General features: G+C 54.3%; 8 protein-coding genes across 8 annotated transcripts; 7 read left to right on the forward strand and 1 right to left on the reverse strand.

Annotated features, from left to right (window-relative positions):
* The first annotated feature begins 1980 nt into the window (after window positions 1-1980).
* Window positions 1981-4824, forward strand: BDP81DRAFT_110387 (uncharacterized protein). Its single transcript, XM_060581472.1, has 3 exons — window positions 1981-2299; window positions 2420-2603; window positions 2721-4824. The coding sequence occupies exons 1-3, from the start codon at window positions 2255-2257 to the stop codon at window positions 4688-4690; spliced, it is 2199 nt and encodes a 732-aa protein (XP_060440527.1). The 5' UTR covers window positions 1981-2254; the 3' UTR covers window positions 4691-4824.
* On the forward strand, window positions 4825-5618 carry BDP81DRAFT_110388 (uncharacterized protein). The gene has a single exon (XM_060581473.1). It carries the CDS (start codon window positions 4959-4961, stop codon window positions 5448-5450), a length of 492 nt encoding a protein of 163 aa, XP_060440528.1. The 5' UTR covers window positions 4825-4958; the 3' UTR covers window positions 5451-5618.
* A 1241-nt stretch (window positions 5619-6859) lies between these two features.
* On the forward strand, window positions 6860-7317 carry BDP81DRAFT_437762 (uncharacterized protein). The gene has a single exon (XM_060591259.1). The coding sequence runs from the start codon at window positions 7076-7078 to the stop codon at window positions 7277-7279; it is 204 nt and encodes a 67-aa protein (XP_060440529.1). The 5' UTR covers window positions 6860-7075; the 3' UTR covers window positions 7280-7317.
* Window positions 7318-7696: 379 nt separating this feature from the next.
* BDP81DRAFT_398606 (uncharacterized protein) lies at window positions 7697-7999 on the forward strand (the record flags this gene model as incomplete). The annotated part of the gene is made up of 1 exon (XM_060588483.1): window positions 7697-7999. One exon carries the CDS (start codon window positions 7697-7699, stop codon window positions 7997-7999), a length of 303 nt encoding a protein of 100 aa, XP_060440530.1.
* A 22-nt stretch (window positions 8000-8021) lies between these two features.
* BDP81DRAFT_437763 (uncharacterized protein) lies at window positions 8022-8898 on the reverse strand. The gene has a single exon (XM_060591260.1). The coding sequence runs from the start codon at window positions 8815-8817 to the stop codon at window positions 8350-8352; it is 468 nt and encodes a 155-aa protein (XP_060440531.1). The 5' UTR covers window positions 8818-8898; the 3' UTR covers window positions 8022-8349.
* A 114-nt stretch (window positions 8899-9012) lies between these two features.
* BDP81DRAFT_437764 (uncharacterized protein) lies at window positions 9013-10258 on the forward strand. Its single transcript, XM_060591261.1, has one exon. It carries the CDS (start codon window positions 9476-9478, stop codon window positions 10064-10066), a length of 591 nt encoding a protein of 196 aa, XP_060440532.1. The 5' UTR covers window positions 9013-9475; the 3' UTR covers window positions 10067-10258.
* Window positions 10259-13933: 3675 nt separating this feature from the next.
* Window positions 13934-14949, forward strand: BDP81DRAFT_398608 (glycosyl hydrolase catalytic core-domain-containing protein; the record flags this gene model as incomplete). The annotated part of the gene is made up of 2 exons (XM_060588484.1): window positions 13934-14544; window positions 14598-14949. 2 exons carry the CDS (start codon window positions 13934-13936, stop codon window positions 14947-14949), a joined length of 963 nt encoding a protein of 320 aa, XP_060440533.1.
* Window positions 14950-15996: 1047 nt separating this feature from the next.
* BDP81DRAFT_453698 (acetyl-CoA acetyltransferase) lies at window positions 15997-17484 on the forward strand (the record flags this gene model as incomplete). Its single annotated transcript, XM_060592858.1, has 4 exons — window positions 15997-16061; window positions 16165-16345; window positions 16417-16993; window positions 17057-17484. 4 exons carry the CDS (start codon window positions 15997-15999, stop codon window positions 17482-17484), a joined length of 1251 nt encoding a protein of 416 aa, XP_060440534.1.
* Between the last annotated feature and the right edge of the window lie 38 nt (window positions 17485-17522).

The following is a 17522-nucleotide window of genomic DNA, read 5'->3' on the forward strand; positions in this document are numbered from 1 at the left end:
TCTCTCTCTCTCTCTCTCTCTCTCTCTCTCTCTCTCTCTCTCTCTCTCTCTCTCTTTTGCTTCTCGCTTTTGACACCACAGCCCCGTGTCTTGCTTTTGGGCTAGAGAGTGGTTAAGCTACCCTACCTGTCCACGGTGTCCGAGTAGCAAGCAAGAGCAAATTCACCAACATGGGTGACAGCCTTATTCCCTTGTCACACCCCCAAATCCTCTACGAAGCAAGTGTCTGCTCCAACTGCATGCCAAATCTTGCCAGCTGAAGCGGTTCCTATACATCATCATCACCATCCACGAATACATACAGCCACTCAAACACGCGCAACACCCATCCTCAATGAACGACTGACTCCCGCTCCCCCACCCTTTTCTCTTCATATGAATGAGACCTTGTTGCTCATAAGACAACTGGAACCTCGCATCCCAACGGCAGCCCCTATCCCTGCCCAGCCTTGTCAGTCCTCTACAAGAATCCATAACCACGTTCAGGTTGCTTCTTGTACGGATACCCGTACCATACACACCCCCCCTCCCCCCCTCCCCTCATCCCCACAAATGCCACCCGGTCTTGAGTCCCTGCTTGCCCGCTTCTTCCCCGTGGACCAGATTACCTCCACTGGCTAGGGAAGGACGCAGAGCCCTTTTCCAAAAGAAACGACGAGGGGTACTACTGTAAGGGAGGGTTGTCGGGATCCCCAAGACGGAGCTATTGGTACGTGAGCTTTCTGTTAGTGCGGCAAGCAGACGAAAAGCAATATCCATCTTCCCAAGGTCCCTGTTCCCTCCCGTGTGGATCTGTCCGGCCGAACCTCTCTATCGCCACAGAACTCGTCGTCGTCGTCTTCCCTTCGACACTCATAACACATGTACCATACCTGGCCTGCAGGGAGACAGACTGAACTTTGCTATCTCTCTCCATCAGACCTTTGCGAGAAATGCAACACCACTGCCCCGTACCTCGTCAACATTCCTCATCTACCTCCTTCACCCCCGCAACAAAATCAGCGACAGAGTCTGACTTTCTGAGTCCCAGTCTCGTCTCTCCCTCTTACTCCCCATCTCATACTCTCTTTCTAGTTTTCCCATTTCCGAGTTCGCCTAACCTGTTCATGCCCGTTGAGCATCATCACACTCGATTCCCGGGCACTTCTGGCTTGGTGGACCTCGCAAACCTACCTCTTTTCTCGCCGGAGAAACGCACGAGTGCTGCGGGATCTTGGGCCTTGTTTCCTTCAAAGCACGCCTGTTTCTAACTCTCTTGTTCTCACGAACAGGTTCGCCGTCAACCTGCAGGACCAACGAACGAAGCACGGTTCAGCTCCACATCTTTGGCATCGTCAACGAATTTCGTCTGTTTGTCAACAACTCCTAGGCCTGATTGGACACAACACGGACGAACACCCCGGCCTAGACGGTTGAGTACGTGATCCCTTCCTCTGCCTGCAAGCTGGTGCATGGCCACGAACTCCAGCAAGAAGCCGACATGCCACTTGCTGCACCTTGCCGTCCAGCCAGTGGTTCTTGCGAAGGAGCATCAGCGCTCTACCTTGGGAGCCATTCAGGCTGACTTGCGTGCCAATGAACAGACCCAGCACGGCATCTTTCAGTCGGTTACCAACGCGTTGGAATTCTTGGGTCATCCCGAAACTTGATCTCAGATTTCGGTTTGCCAGCGCCCCGGCGACCAATGACAGGTGCATCGGTCTGAGTCCATTTCGCGCGACATCTGCTCTCAAAGAGCTGAGCTTGGTTTAAGATTGCCGCTCCTGGGTATCTTCTCAGCCTTCCCGCTTTCTCCATTTCTCCCAACTTGCTTCGCTCTTCTTAACCTGGTATCATCACCCGGCCCGACCTCTACAGCTCTTCGATTCCAGTCGCGTCAAACCTCCACAATAATCAGAGCAGCCGATCTCCTCAAATTCCTAGCGCCACCAGCCAGCTCGGAAACGCCATCCACATATCTGAGTACGGTGTCTCAAACCAATCCTGCCGGGAGAATCTCCTGAGACTGACGTTCCTCTACTAGGAATTCTCCCTTCCCTCGCACTTGTCCTTGGCCTGTTCAATAAAACTCGCCCGGACTCTAATCACAGCAATCTCAAGACATATCTCTCCCTTCCTCCCTTTGTCCCTCGACGGTTCCACAAGGCCATAGTCTCTTCCTATCGTTGCAACACTGCTCCCGAAACAGTGGTTTGCATTTTCCCGACACCAGACCACGCATCCTTTCCCAAGTGCACCCTCTTCTACAGCTTGGATGTCTGCTGCGAAGTTTGAGTGTGCTTCCTACAAGCATTTTGAGGTGAGTCAAATCAACGTGGAGTCGAGCCACCCCCAAGACGTTGGTCGCATCACTGCACAACGCCTCAAGTTATCTTGCGGAGTGCGGTAAGGCTGACGAGATGTGCCTCGCCGAGAACAGCCCGACTTCCACCCGCAAAGGCCAATAATCATCGGCGAGGAAGGCCTTGACTCGCCAGAAACGGTGACTCTCAAGTACGAAGAGGCAGTCGCAAGGGCCAACGGAGACCTACGGGGCGATTCCCCGCCGGGCGGTCTCCTCCCCATGTCCCATTACGGGAAACCACAGCCAGGCCCAATCCACGGTACGTTTGTTCCTTGTGGCCGAGTTTGGTGAATTTGCTGTGATCTATTCGGTTGTAATGGAAGATTTGGCACAAAAGCTTTGAAGCGCAGTGGCTGACACGGCGCGATTTCTGCAGGGTATGATTCATCCCGTGGGTATCAGGATGCCGGATATCAGCAATATGGAGCGCAAACCTATCCTGCGCAGCACGGCAGTGCAGGTCAGCTCACCGCAGCCCAGATGAATCAGGAGGCATTTGCAGCCAACAGCGCGGTCGGCTCGTACATGCCCGTCAGCGTCAGCGTAAACCCATCTGTGGTATCATATCAACCAAGTTCTGGAATGGCAGGCACCAAAGTGCAAGTCAAGATCAACTCGCCATACGATCTCCTCACCGTAGCGCCTTTCTACTCTCTCGTTTTCGGCGCGAACAAGGTGTCTGCACAACCCACCAAAGAATCCCAGGATAGCAACGGCTACATGTTCACTGTCTCGGCCGACGCACCGCCATTTGTGGTCACCGGCTGTGCCAGCGAAAACGTGCCAGTTTTGGTCTTGATCGAAACAGAGAACGGCGAGCAAGTCATGAAGGAAGCGGCGGGCCAATTTGTATATCACGAAGCAGGCCCAGGTGCTAGCTCAGACGGCATCACGAGGAAGCTGTCCAAGTCACCTGAGCAACAGCATCAGTCCCCCAGGTCAGCAAGCACTCAGCTCGGCAACGAAGTCAATACAAATACGTACGACTTTGCTACAGCGCCGCAACAACCTGCCCAGTCTCCCTATGGAAACTCATTCTCGCAAGACAACAACAATAACAACATGCTCAGCGCTTACCGAACCAACTCCTTCCCGGAGCAGCATTACGCCCGGGCAGTACCCCCGCCGTTGCGGCCGCCGATGGTCGGATGGCAAGCATATGGACGAACGCCTGGCCCCCCCATTACACACACGCAGATCTCCCGTCCTAGCTTGACGCCGCTGCCCATGCCATCTGCCACGATGCCTCTGCTTGTCAGGACAAGCTCTATTCCCAGCTCTCCTGGAGGTGGACAGCAATCTGGATACAATCATTGGGGATCTTATTCGAACAAGGCCCAACTCAAGATTGTTGGCAAGCTCGACACCATGTCTATCGACTGGTCTCCCGAGGAATGGTCGAACCGAAGACGCATCGTCATGTTCAGCAAGAAGCAGACCGGATCGACTCTCACGGCGACCTTCCGGCCCGTCAATGTCAACGAGAGACCACCCAACAGCATTTGCATCAGCTGCATCTGGTGGGCGGAGAAGAACGAGTGCTACGTCACGTCTGTGGACACTATCTACCTCTTGGAGCAGTTGGTCGTTGCTCCAGCCAGATTTACCGTGGAGGAGAAGAACCGCATCCGTCGCAACCTCGAGGGCTTCCGGCCTTTGACAGTGAGCAAGGCCAAGGCAGACTCGGAAGAGTTTTTCAAGATCATCATGGGATTCCCCAACCCGAAGCCCAGAAACATTGAGAAGGATGTCAAAGTTTTCCCGTGGAAAATCTTGGAATCGGCACTGAAGAAGATCATTGGCAAATACAGCGCTAGCCCTTCGTCGACTCTTCCAGCCTCGCACCTCTTGACGCCCACACCGGTCAACGCGTATCCTCCGCCGCTCCCAACACCGCCAGCCCCAACTGTTGCATCGGACCATGTCAGTGCCTATGGTGTTCCATCGCAGGTCCACCACCACGAAGGCTTGACCTCACCGAGGTCGATCACTGGCAGCACGCACAGCTGGCCGGCGTACTCAACGGGGCCCCCGCGCAACCATTCTCCCGCACTTGCATCAGTGTCCCCGCGGCAATCTGGACTGCGTCTTGCTGCACCTTTACCAGCTGTTACCGGCTATGATAGTCGGTCGATGACGACCCACTCATACGGCGGCGGGCTTCAGACTCCGCTAGGAAACCAGCATACACCGCCATCGGCCCCTGGACGCTGGGATCCTACGATACCAGCGATGCATGCACCGACCACCTACGCAGAGCAGTATCAGTCTATGGCTGCGCACCACAACCCGAGTCACCAAGTATACGGTGGTGGCGGATACGGGGACGGGGCGCAACGGGCTTGATGCCGCGAGGCACCTAGGTGGGAGTGAGGGTGCATGGCGGCGGGCCAGGTGAGCGACGAGGTTCTGGCCAAGGAGGCAACGTGCTTCGCGTCTGGTGAGGCGCAAGCGTGATATCCCGGAAGCAACCCAAGTCTTGTCGAGAGTTGATGGAGTGAGTCACTACTTTTGGCCAGGGGTACGGAGGGGCTTGGAGACACACAGGACAAGCGCGTGAACGAAACACGGGAACAAGAGCAGGGCTGGACAAAGAGAAGGGAAGCATCAAGAGATGTCGTCGGAGAGCAAGTCGTACGTCGTTGACTTGATTGGGGATGGTCAGGCTGCGACTTTGGACAGGCTGCAAGAGGAAAAGATGGAGGTGTGGTGTAGGGGTCCACGGGTTTATCCCCCACCCCCCCGGTCACACTCACACATACCCTCCGTCGCAGTCCCGGTCTTTGCTCCTAGGTTCACTGAGGTGCTTGACGGTCTGGGACTTTGGTGTGGATGGGTGGAGACCCGGAGGTGCTGTCAGCTGCTGTGGCGCAGACCAATGGAGGCTTCCGGAACCGAATCCACTTTTCCCGATTTAGCTGGAGTCGGCGAATCACCTCTGCCCCGCTCAGCGACCGGCACCGCCTGCTCCACTTTCCGGCATCGACTTTGGGAATTACGAGCCACTTTTCCCCGACGCACCATCCTCCCCCCTCCTCCCCCCTCCCTCTACGCCGACTCGTCTCAGCTGGGAGACTGTCACCCTGTCTCTCTTTCCATCCTTTAGAGGCGGGGGAATCTTTCGATGTTTCCCTCTTTTTTTTGACAGCTTTCAGTATGGATGAACCCTCCCTGAGCCTTCACCGCATTGTCACGACGGACAAACAGCAGGGGCAGGCGGCGTCTAACTTACCTCTCTGGACCACACTTTGCCTTTTATCCATGACGGAACGATTCGAGACGACCTATCACCACCGAGTTTGCCCGCCTGCACTTCGATAACGCATCCGAGCCTCGACCCTCAACGTCGCCAATCACTAGCCGTTTCCTTCGTGCATGATGGGTTGGGGGTTGTATCTGGTGATCGTCTGTTGGAGGGGTCGCCTGCATCCGTCCGGCCTGCATGACGTACATCATCTGCGTCAAGGAGCTACCGAAGGACACCGCGCCTTATCCGCCTGCTCCCAATGCTAGTCACTTACTCTGTCTTCTCCAGACTCGTCTGCCAACCGGCTTGTCTTCGACCACTCGCTTGCCTTCCCGCCGGGCCTCTTCGGTCGTGCATTGGCGTTCCCGTGTTCCATACATGGGTTTCAAGGGCTCACCCGAGCCATTCACATGGCCTTCAAGCCTAGACAAGCGCCCTAAATCAACGACCTAGGACGAGCCGGCTCATCTGTCACGAAAAGGAGAAGGAAGCATGTTCTGGCCAGGAAATCGATTTCCCGAGCCAGGATCAGTGGCAGCCTCCACCACCACTATCACAGCAACCAGAGCACGCCTTCCTTGGCTCTCGACTCGCCTCACAAACGCGGGTGGCGCGGCTGAGTTTATTCTCACGCAGCCAGTCCGACCCTCCACTGCGCATTTTCGCTATCAACCCCAAGATCGGCAAAGACGGGGCGCGGACTGATGCACCTCCGACCACGACGCTGCTAGCGACGCGTACTCTCGCGGCCTGGACTGGCTCATCATCTTGGCGTCGATTTACCTACCACACACCATCTGCCTCCTTGCCCGAGACACTTTCATACTTGTTTCAGGAATGACTGCAGTTCGAGCTGCCCACTGCCCGTATAGAAGGATACAACGGCGTTTGTCCTCGACTTGTTTGGTGATAGACTCGGTTGCATTTTGCTCATCTTTCCCCCATAGAGGACCGCCCACTACTACCCCACCAACGACTAGGCATTACCACCAATACGACTTTTCTCGCCTTTGCTGCAAACCCCCTCGGTGTACCGCTAGCAGCATTCCCACGGCTCTCCGTGGCACTTGACTTCGCTTATCTGGACGACGTCTCGGCAATCTCAACCATACACGATAATCACCTCCACATCACTACAATCACATCACTTGCGCTGCAACGACACTCCTTGCTCTGGATCCATCCTCCCACAACACAACACCCAACATACCCTATACAGCGTTTTCATTATCTCTCTCTTCCCCTCTATCTCTCTTTCTCTCTCTCTCTCTCTCTCTCTCTCTCTCTCTCTCTCTCTCTCTCTCTCTCTCTCTCTCTCTCTCTCTCTCTACCTCCCATACATCTCATATTATCTTTGCATTTATCTTTACTGGCGCGAAGGGGACAGGGGTTGGGATAGAACAGGGGAGAACTTGGACTGGTACCGGTCAAATCATGTAGGACTTTCTAGAAGACAAGTCGAAGAGGGGCGGAGGGGGGCTGGAATGGACAATGTGCGGACAGGGCGACGGAGAATACACGGTGTCACAGGTGTCTTTGGTATGGTAGGGACCGGGACAGGTCGGTTCTCGGGGAAATCAGGTAACGGGGATACAACATTTTGGTGGGCTGCACATAGCATTATACCCTTCGCTTTGCTTTTGATGGCTTCAGGATCTGGGTTTTCGGTATTGTCACATATGGGATAGTCTCCTGATAATCATAATCGCTTGACATCTTTTAAGAACTTGGTCCTCGTTGTACTCACTGTGTGATGTAGAGTGATTGCGCTTCGGGAACCTGCTCTCCGAACGGTTCTGGTATACATGTCGATATGCCTCGGGCGTAGTGAAGCAGCGCCATGTGGTTGTAACAGAGAACTGTCTGATTCACTGCTTCCACCGAGAAAATGGGGCATTGTCAGCCATGATGAAGGTGATTCAGTAAGACTACCTCGAGCTGCATAAAAGAAGCCAAATCTCATGGTCGCAATTGTCACCATCAAACCACCCGTCAGTCACTCAAGCATTGGCATCGAGTTCCCTGATTACTGAATTAACAAGTTCACCAGCATCTTCATTAACATCGCAAGCTCTCTAACAAAACCACCACCAACCAAAACCAAAATGGCAAGCGACGCGAGTGTCAACACCCTAGTAGGCCTCCTCTCCTTCATCATGGTCGTCTCCTTCCTACTTTTCTGCTTCCTCGTGTACATGCGCTTCGTCAGGCGGCTCACCTTTATGTCCATCAACCTTGGACCGCGCAGGGGACGGAGTACCACGGTCGCCCGGGGGAGTGTCGCCGGCGGTGCCAGTGGAGGAAGTGAGAGCCGCGCAGGGGGAGCGGGCGAAAACGGAGATGTGGGCAATGAGTTGGGTCGGACTGGTGGCGTGGTGAATGGCCAGGGACCGGCGAGGGTGATTTGAGGTGCTCGGCGGGAACTGTCCGAGGTTGGAGATAGGTAGGAAGCCTGGGGATGGTTAAAGGTTGCTCCAAGGCAAGGTATATGACTTGGTGATGGACGAGAGGCTCGATAGTTGAGCTTTGGGGGGAACGGCCATGGATTTCAGTACGGCAGTCTCTGATTTCAGCAAATGTGAGAAAGCTCCAGTCTTCTGACAGTACAATACAAACTCCAAGGACGTTCTAGACACATAAAATACACGTCAAGTAACTCCTGCAACCCAGGGACTTGCAAACGATCATGAGAGGAAACCTAGATACCGTCTTCGATCCCGCCCTGCCTTTCTCCTTCTCAAACTCCGAACCGAATAAATCAACGGGTACCTTGACAATGGTAGGCCCCTTCTATAGTCTCTTTCGTGATGTCCACCGTGGCGCATGCTTCTCGAAGCCATCGAAGCTGGTCGCCCCTCATCTTCATATTGTTATCATGCGGCAAATGAATCGTGATGCTTCTCGCCTCGGGCTCCCCATCCTCTCCACTCGATTTAGGCGCTGGGAGTAAGGATTCGGGAGTCCAGGTGAACCTCTCTCGAGATCCCTCTGCCGTCTGATGTGCGAATTTGAAGGCGCCAAAGAGGTCAAACACGTCCCTCTTGACGACGGGCCCGACGGCGTGGCTCCAGATCCTGTGTATGGTCCCCCAAATTGGCTTTCTTAGCACGCCCATCTTGTCCTGTTCATTTTCAGCTTTCTTCGCGGGATCTGGGACCACTATGAGCTCGCCTAGAGAGGGGTCCCATTCCGGAGGTTCTTGATGGCCCGGGGGCGCGAGGGTCATAATCTCCCCGCAGATCTTATTGCAATTGTACCGGTCGAATTTGAGGGCAATGTCATCATCGGGGGATTTCAATGTAGCGAGGTATCGTTGGACACCGGTTGGTCGACAATACCTTGGCGGCGCGACGGTTTTGCTGACTCTGCCCCCTTGGCTCCCATGCCTCTTGAGACCGCCGCCGCCGCCGCCGCCGCCGCCGCCGCCGCCACCACCCGCAGGACTCGTCTTCTTCTTCGACCTATTCGGCTCCTTCGATTTCTTGGGCTCCAACTCCTTGGTCGACCTGAAAAGCCCGTCGCAGAGTTCTCGCCAAAAGTTCCTCACCCACAATTGGGCTAGCATCGAATGCCGGCCGTAATTTTCATCTCCAAAAGGTTTGTAGACGATCCCGAGTAACCATTGTGTGTATCTGAGCGTTTGCTCTTTCACAAGATTTTCAAAAGGGACGTCGTCAAAGCCAAGGAAAAATGGACCTACTGGACTTTCACGGCGCCGCTCACTGCGATGTTGGGCCTCCACGAGTTCTCCTCCGAATGGACGTACAAGTTGCATCTGGTGGCAGAGTAGGCCTATCAAGTATATGGCTTCACAGTCTCTTGTGACTGTCGTCTGAGTCCCGGTTGCTGTGTTCCGCGCATAAAGCTCAGTGCGCAAGCCCTGGATGAGCTTCGGCAGACCGATGGTTCCAATGGTGAAGTTGCTCGCAAGACCGGCGTGGACATTCTTGACCGACCACCAGGTCGGACTATCCAAGTTTTCGAGTTCAACCATGTTCATGCCGCCATTGTCAACGTCCATTGCGTCCCCCTGTGGTGCCGAATTGGCGGCCCTTATAGTGAAGTCGATCTTGGTACCGGCATACTCCTTGGGTAGGTCCCAATCCTCCTTGACTACCTGTAACCTCGGCCAGGTAGTATCTCGACGAAACAGATGCCGGACCCCTTCGCCGACAATCAAACCACCATGGCCAGCGACGTGGTCGATTCGACGCTCCACGAACCAGCGTGCGTGGAAGCCCAAGTCAATCCAAGCCTCCCTCATCTCAGGTTGGTCTTCCATTGTGTTTAGGCGCTGGGAGTCTCTTGAACACCGAAGAAGAACTCCCTTGCCAACGGCAAGACCCCAAAACGCATCGAGTTTATTGAGCAGGCATTGCCACATTTCAACCTCGTACAGAGCCCACTGGACAACGCGTCTGATGATGTCGTTCATTAAACCCTTCTTTGCGTCAATGTCACGCACCTCGAAATGAGGGAGTCGACCGTGAAATGGCACCGCCATTGCTGCCTTCTTCGGAACATAGGGGGCATAGGGCTGAGGCAGCTCGGATATGTGTCCGTAGTGCTGCTCAAATTGCTCATCGACGCATTGCTGGAAGTAGAATGGATCATTCCGAAGCCTCATCAGATGGTCTTTTGACCACTTTAGTTGCCGCTTGTACCTCGCCTTGAATTCGTCAGGCCATTCCGGAGAGAGAAGGGCCGGTGGCATGTACGACCCATACTCGACTATCCCCTCTTGCACGAGGTCGAAGATTCCGATTGGATGGTATGCTGATTCCCAGGCAGCGACTCGGTCAGGGTCGATAGTCTTACTATTTACTTCTTGTTTTGATTGGCCGCTTTTAAGTGCTATTGCTTTGGTGACACCGCACAAGACTCGGTAAAGCAGGGCTTGAGCAAGGAGGAGATGAATGCCGTCGGCCCAGCCAAAAAGGCGACCTTTCTCGCGTAGTTCCGTGAATAGCGAGTCTTGTTCAGAGTCTTTTTCGGCAGAAGAGCAGATCAGTATATAGTCGTTCATGAAGTAGGAATACGGGGAGCTTCGTTTCGTCTGTTGGCACCGCTGGACTTCTGATGGAGTGAGAAGCCCAATGAATCGGTCGTCGGCAAATTTGGGCAGAAACAGCTTGCTGGCTCGACCAAGATGAAGTGCTTCCCAGTCTGCTAATGTGAAGGCACTGGGTTCGCAATTGATTCGGTTTATGATGAGATGTGCCAAAAGCTTGGGATTGCTGAGATCTTCTTGGTTCATCATAGGTAGCAGGAAAGTCCTGTAGGCCTGTTGCGTGTCGTTGGTGGGATCGTCTTCATACGTAACGTTCTTGAACGAGACTTCGGCGCCTCCATTCTTGCATGTACGAGTTTCGATATGTTTGAAGAGCCTGTAGTATTCCTCCAAGTCGGCGTTGCGATTGTGCGGAGGCTCGCTGTCTGTTCCAAAGAGATCGAGTTCGGGATGACGGACGAAGGCATATTTGTACGCCCCATTGACGAGTGACAAGAGCTCGTCGCGGGGCAGGGATGGCTCGTTATTGAGAAGGTTAGTAATTACCTCCACATTAACCTTCCCGCGGAGGGCTCTGAATTCTGCTTGTGACTCGGAAAGCGCTGTAATGATCTGTCTCTCAAATTTGCTAGCAGTTTCTTGGCTCATCAGCTCTGTGGAGATGAACTCGTGGATTGTATCTCGCTCCTTGATCGGCTCTCGAAATCCGATGTCTATTAGGCTTTGTGAGGGTTTCTTGTCGCAAGTGCTCCATGGGCCGCCTGGAAGCCAATTGAGCGATGAGTAAATCTTGTCCAAGTATTGTTCTGATTCGTCATAGACATCCTGCGATGGATCTTGCATAGTGCATCACGGACAAGGCGGGTGAAAGCCTTGGGGTGAATGCGTGTTTGAAGGCCGACAGAGTAGTGCCCAGATAGCGAACGTCGGATAGAGCGAGCAGTGGTGACGGCTGAGAATGATAGTAGCAGTTACCTGGACGATGATCTAGAAAAGGGAGCCTGGGAAAACCTGTGACAGAATGGACTGGCATACGAGACGTCACAAACAATGAAGAGTGAGACATGGCTCTAATAATGTGTTGAGGGTAAGATCGAAATAGACGAGATGTCATGATGGCGAGGCCTGGAGAAAGATACGTGGGCCACAGGGACAGGGGAAGGCATTCGGTTCCAGTGGTATTATTCGGGGAAGCACAATGAAGGAGGCTTCTCTTCTTCGAGGAACAACAATCCGATGACCTGACAAAGCAACGAAAGGAAAGGAAGAAGGACTTGGCCAATGACAAGGCAATTATTTCTGTCATCTTGACAGATTGATGAGAAAGAAGGGGGCGTCGAGCTTTGTAGGACTGGGAGAATTGTGCCTGGTGATAGTTGCCCTCCAATGGAAGCCCAGAACAAGTTTGTGGTGGAAGAGCATCATCATGTAGCCAAGGAATTGAACAAGAGGAAAGTTCGAAGGGCAGATGGCATACTTGACGAGTGGGAAGGGCATTTGAGGGGCAGAAGTGTCAACGTGATTTGATAGCTTCAAACGTCCGTTCAACTGGTATAAGATGGGTTGAAGTGCAATGGGAGTTGGTTGGCGAGAACGTGGTGAGACTTCCGTCATTGTTCAGAGGAACGAGATCAGATGGACCACCTCAGATCAGGAACTCGCGTCAGGTCCTCAGGCACTCCGTACCTTGCCTACCAGGTGTGCTTTCCAAGTGCGTGGTTCCTGACTTAGCCGTCAGTAGCGCGCATGTTGGTGGGCAGCAAATTCTGGCAAGTTGCAACATGTCAAGGAGGGTCTTGCTGGAGTGATTCGTGAATGGTGACTGCGACTGTCAAGGAGATTTTCCGGTGCCGGATCCGGGAAGACAAGGGAAGACCATGCTTAATCGAGTTAAAGCTGCGGGTCCATGAGTAGGCGAGACCCATTGTTTCCATGCACCAACAAGGACTAGCGTCCTGTTTAATGAGTGGCGCTCGGCGCGCAGGAGCCATCTAGCCGGGCCCACCGTCCCACGTCGTATTTCCACGAGGGCAAGAGCCAAGAGGGTCGGTCAGGTACGCCTGGGTCCTTCTTTCTTTCTTTTTTTGTCCCCCTTCCTCGCCTGACTTTCTCTGTTTCGTTGTTTCCCGTTGTCAATGAAAAAGGCCGATCGTGATAGGCAACTGCGTGGAAGAAGCAAGAACCCCGAGAATGTTTCCGGAAAGAACACATCCATCATCCGTCATCAATCATCCACCTATGCATAGGTACTCCTGAGTCTGGAGATGATGCCAACTTGATGAATGAAGTGACAGTCAGCTACAAGTACCTTACCTACAAACCAAAGTTACACGGCCATGCCCAGAATCCAGGGGTAACACGTCTTTTGCCCGCCCAAGGTCAGCACAGAACGCGCCATTGGGTGGACGTTTGGCCAAGACCAATGGACAAAGGCATCAAATCAACCCTCATTATTATCAGCAATCGGCCCAGCCCAGCCCGGGCGCCGCAGTAGCTCAACCACCTCAGCTTGGCGGCAGGTGGGTGGTATTATTGACTCTCACACACACTGTCTCTCGCCCCTCCACTCCCACCGACCGACGTAGGTATCCGTAATCATGTCCACAGCCTACCTTACCTACCTGGGCACCTAAGGTACCTTACCTTACGGTTAGTAGCCCGGTGAGATGCAGAGCTGAAGATGGCCCTTATCGCGCAAAGACACCCAAGACACGCTACTGACGTACAGAACGCACCAGTGCCTGCGCCAGTCCCAACGCCAAACGCCAGCGGCAACGCCAAACCAGTAAACGCCAACGCCGGCACCGCCAACATGGGATTTTTCATTCCTGTTTTCTCTTCTTCTTCCCCCTCCTCCCTCCGAGCTGCCGTTTCTTTCACATTTTCTCTCTCTCCAGCTCCGCCTCCTGCATTTCTTGTGCTTACGACGTCGTTTCTTTGAGGAAGGCAATTCTGTTTAAACCATCCATTGTCACTCGTTTTTCGTAATCCTTCTTGCTGATCGCCCTGCCTCCCATCACAACCAGAATATCCCTACCTTGATTCTGCCGCTCTCCACACTCGTTCACATACAGTTGTTGTCGACAAAGACGGAAACGCAGGGATCAAGATTGCCTCTATTGTCCAACGTTGCAAAACACCACGATAGCCGAGTCCCATTGTCAATTCCGAGCCCGATACACTCCAAATAGCAAACCACAGCCCCTGCGACATCCGTCGTCGCTTTTGCCTCCAAGGGCCACCCAAATCGAATCGATCCGAACCGCCCGGCCCCCAGTCACTGTTCAACCGGGTCTCGCCCACTCGAGCCTCAACCTTGAACCCGCCCACCATGCTCTCCACATTCCTCCTCGCCTTGGTGCCCCTTGTGGCAGCGACATCCTCCTCGAAACGTGGTCTCGTCTTCACCCCAAACTCCAATTGGCCTCAGGACAACCAAGTATGGGTTCAGTCAGGCTCCGATCTGACGTGGTACTACAACTACCAGGAAATCCCAAGCCCGGCCTTCTCGGGGAAATCTCAGGCCGAGTTCGAGTTCGTACCCATGATGTGGGGTGTCTCATCGAATCCCCAGGACACGGCATTCCTCAAGAGCGTGACGAGCTTGATCAAAGACAAGGGCATCAACATCACCCACGCTTTGGGCTTCAATGAACCTGATGGTCCCTCGCAATACGGTGGCAGCGACGTAGCTCCCTCCATCGCTGCCAAGGCCTGGGTCGCCAACTTCATTCCCTTGCAAGAGCTTGGTGTCAAGGTCGGCCTTCCTGCCTGCACGGGCGCACCGGGCGGGTTGCCCTGGTTGAAGCAATTCCTGGGCAACTGCTCCGCGCTCATTAGCACCGACTCGGAGACCAAGAACTGCACATACGACTTCCTCCCGGTGCATTGGTATGATAACTTTGGAGGCCTGGCGAGCCACATTGGCGAACGCGTCGCAGCGTACGTTGTCATCCATCTCTCATGCTGTCCGTGTGATACTGATATTTACCTAGGTTCCCCGACACCAAGATCTGGATCACTGAGTATGCCTATGCCAACCAGGACCTTTCAAATACCCAGGACTTTTACAACATGAGTGCCGAGTACTTTGACCGCATTGACTACATTGAGCGTTACACCTACTTTGGTGCTTTCCGCTCCAAGACGAGCAACGTTGGTCCCAACGCCTCGTTTTTGAACAACGATGGCAAGTTGACAGACATTGGCTCATGGTACCTCGGCAAGAGCGCCACGGGGGTGAAGCCGACGTCTGGTCACAGTAGCGCCGCCGTTCGTGGAGGCGCACCGGTGCTTGCCGCGATGGCGGCGACTATCCTCGGCGCCGTCTTCACTCTCACCTCATGATCAAAACCGGCGACCCTGTAGATTTGGTCTTCATCAAACACGAGATGTGGGACTGCCCATTACCATCTCGTCACGATGTAGGGCGGGGTATATACAACCCGTGGGAACATATTCACCATATAGACGGAATCAGGAGAATACGCCTGGTTCCTTTTCCACATATTTTCTAATGTTTCTTCTTCTATCGAGTTATAGAACGCGACTCATATGTCGAAAGAGCGACGAAAAGATGTCGCATCAGGATTAGAAGGCAATTGGGAGATGCCTGGAAACGAATAAAATTTGACGACGTTACACAATATTTACAATTCGTACGATGATGTTGAACAAAGTGGTGTCGTTGATTACTATACCTTCTTTACCTTGTACTTGAAGGCATCCTCGGCCTGAGGTCGGCATTGGCAGGGTAAGCCGTGGGGTTTGACTTTGATACCGAACATGGTCACGAACTCAAAGTCGAACCAAGTGTCATCTGATAAGAGGCCGTGTTGGTCAGCAATTCAACGGCAGTGGTTGTCAAGCCGGTGACGGCCAGTAAGACCGGGATTCGCTGCGATGCGATGGCAGCAAGACGTAGCCGGCGGACGGCATTTTTCGCAAAGAATGACCTCGGCGAGAGATGTTATTGAGTGTTAGGTTTTACTCATGAAAGGCGTTGATGGACTAACAGAAGATATCCTCCGCGCTACTGCACCCCAGACTCCATGGCGACCCCCATTACTCGGGTTGTCGACTCCTACTGGCCGGTTCTGTGGCCGAGATGCCTCGGTCCAATTGACTCCCCCACAGCCCACTGGTCTGGGCTGGAACACAACGCCTGGGGAAAGACCCGAGCCCCGACACGATTGCCGGCAGCTAAGCCGTCATGAACCATGTCTACTTGACTACTTGACGCTGCTGGCCCCCCTCCTTTCGATATCCGTCGACCAGACTCTCGAGCTTATTTCCCCCCTTAACTTTACTTCTTCTCTGTCCTCGTTCTTCCCTCGTCTCTGGAAAAAAAAAACAAAGTCGTCATCGTAATATCTCTACATCACATCAGACATCATGGCTCTCGAGAGAATCGGATCCATTGTGAAGCACCTGGCACCAGGTAGCGCTCTCAACCAGATGTACGTACGGTCCTTTTGCGCACATGTGATGGCGTGGCTCCGATTCGGAGTATCACCACCCACGGCGAACAGTCCAAAAGCTGACATTGTATTCTCCCTACAGCACCTCCAAGAACCCCGATGATATCGTCATTACATTAGCCGTCCGTACGCCTTTGGCCAAGGCCAAGAAGGGCGGCTTCAAGGACACGACCCTCGAGTACATGGTGTATGCCCTCCTCAAGGAGGTCCGAGAACGATCAAACCTCGACCCCGCCCTGGTTGAGGATATCTGCATGGGAAATGTGCGTAGCCACGGACAAACACCATCCTCCTACTCCAAGATAACAAATCGCTAACCCCTAGACACCCACAGGTCTCCGATGGCAAGGCCGCCTACAAGCTCCGCGCCGCCGCCCTGGCAGCAGGCTTCCCCAACACCGCCGGCGCCTCCTCAATAAACCGCTTCTGCTCCTCAGGCCTCAAGGCCACCGCCGACATCGCCAACGCCATCAGCGCCGGCTCCATCGAGGTCGGCATCGGCATGGGCGCCGAACAGATGACCATTGGCGGCGATGCCCTCGACCAGCCCTTTGACGAGGCCGTCGTCTCCCAGTCCCAGGAGTCGGCCGACTGCATGCAGCCCATGGGCTGGACCTCGGAGAACGTCTCGCGCGACTTCAACCTGAGCCGTGAGGAGCTCGACAAGTACGCCGCCGAGAGTTTCCAGAGGGCCGAGAGGGCGCAGAATGCAGGCTGGTTCGACGACGAGATTGTGCCCATCAAGACCAAGATTGTTGGCCCCGACGGCGATGTTAAGGAGGTTACTCTTACCCGCGACGAGGGCATCCGGCCTGGAACGACGGCCGAGAGCCTGGGCAAGATTCGCTCCGCGTTCCCGCAGTGGGGTCCCACCACCACCGGAGGCAACGCCAGTCAGGTCACTGACGGAGGTGAGTCCTTACACTCATATTCTTGAACTACAATTAGTCAGAGTATGCTAACTTTCTATCCAGCTGCCGCCGTCCTCCTGATGAAGCGCTCCACAGCCATCAAGCTCGGCCAGCCCATCATCGCCAAATACGTCGGCTCCACCGTCGCCGGCCTGGCCCCGCGCATCATGGGCATCGGCCCGTCCGTCGCCATCCCCAAGCTTCTCGCCCAGCACAACCTCGCCCTCGCCGACGTCGACGTCGTCGAGATCAACGAGGCCTTTTCCAGCATGGCCGTCTACTGCCGCGACAAGCTTGCCCTCGACTGGGCCAAGATGAACCCCCGCGGCGGCGCCGTTGCCCTGGGCCACCCGCTCGGCGCCACGGGCGCGCGGCAGATTGTCACCGGTCTGAGCGAGCTGCGCAGGACGAAGAAGAAGATTCTGTTGACGAGCATGTGTATTGGTACGGGACAGGGCATGGCGGGTCTGTTTGTCAATGAGGCTTCGTAAAGTAAAGTAAAGTAAAGTAAAGCAATGCTGGGAATCTG

Source organism: Colletotrichum phormii (assembly GCF_030913505.1).
Source record: "Colletotrichum phormii strain CBS 102054 chromosome Unknown BDP81scaffold_24, whole genome shotgun sequence".
Lineage (NCBI taxonomy): Eukaryota > Fungi > Ascomycota > Sordariomycetes > Glomerellales > Glomerellaceae > Colletotrichum > Colletotrichum phormii.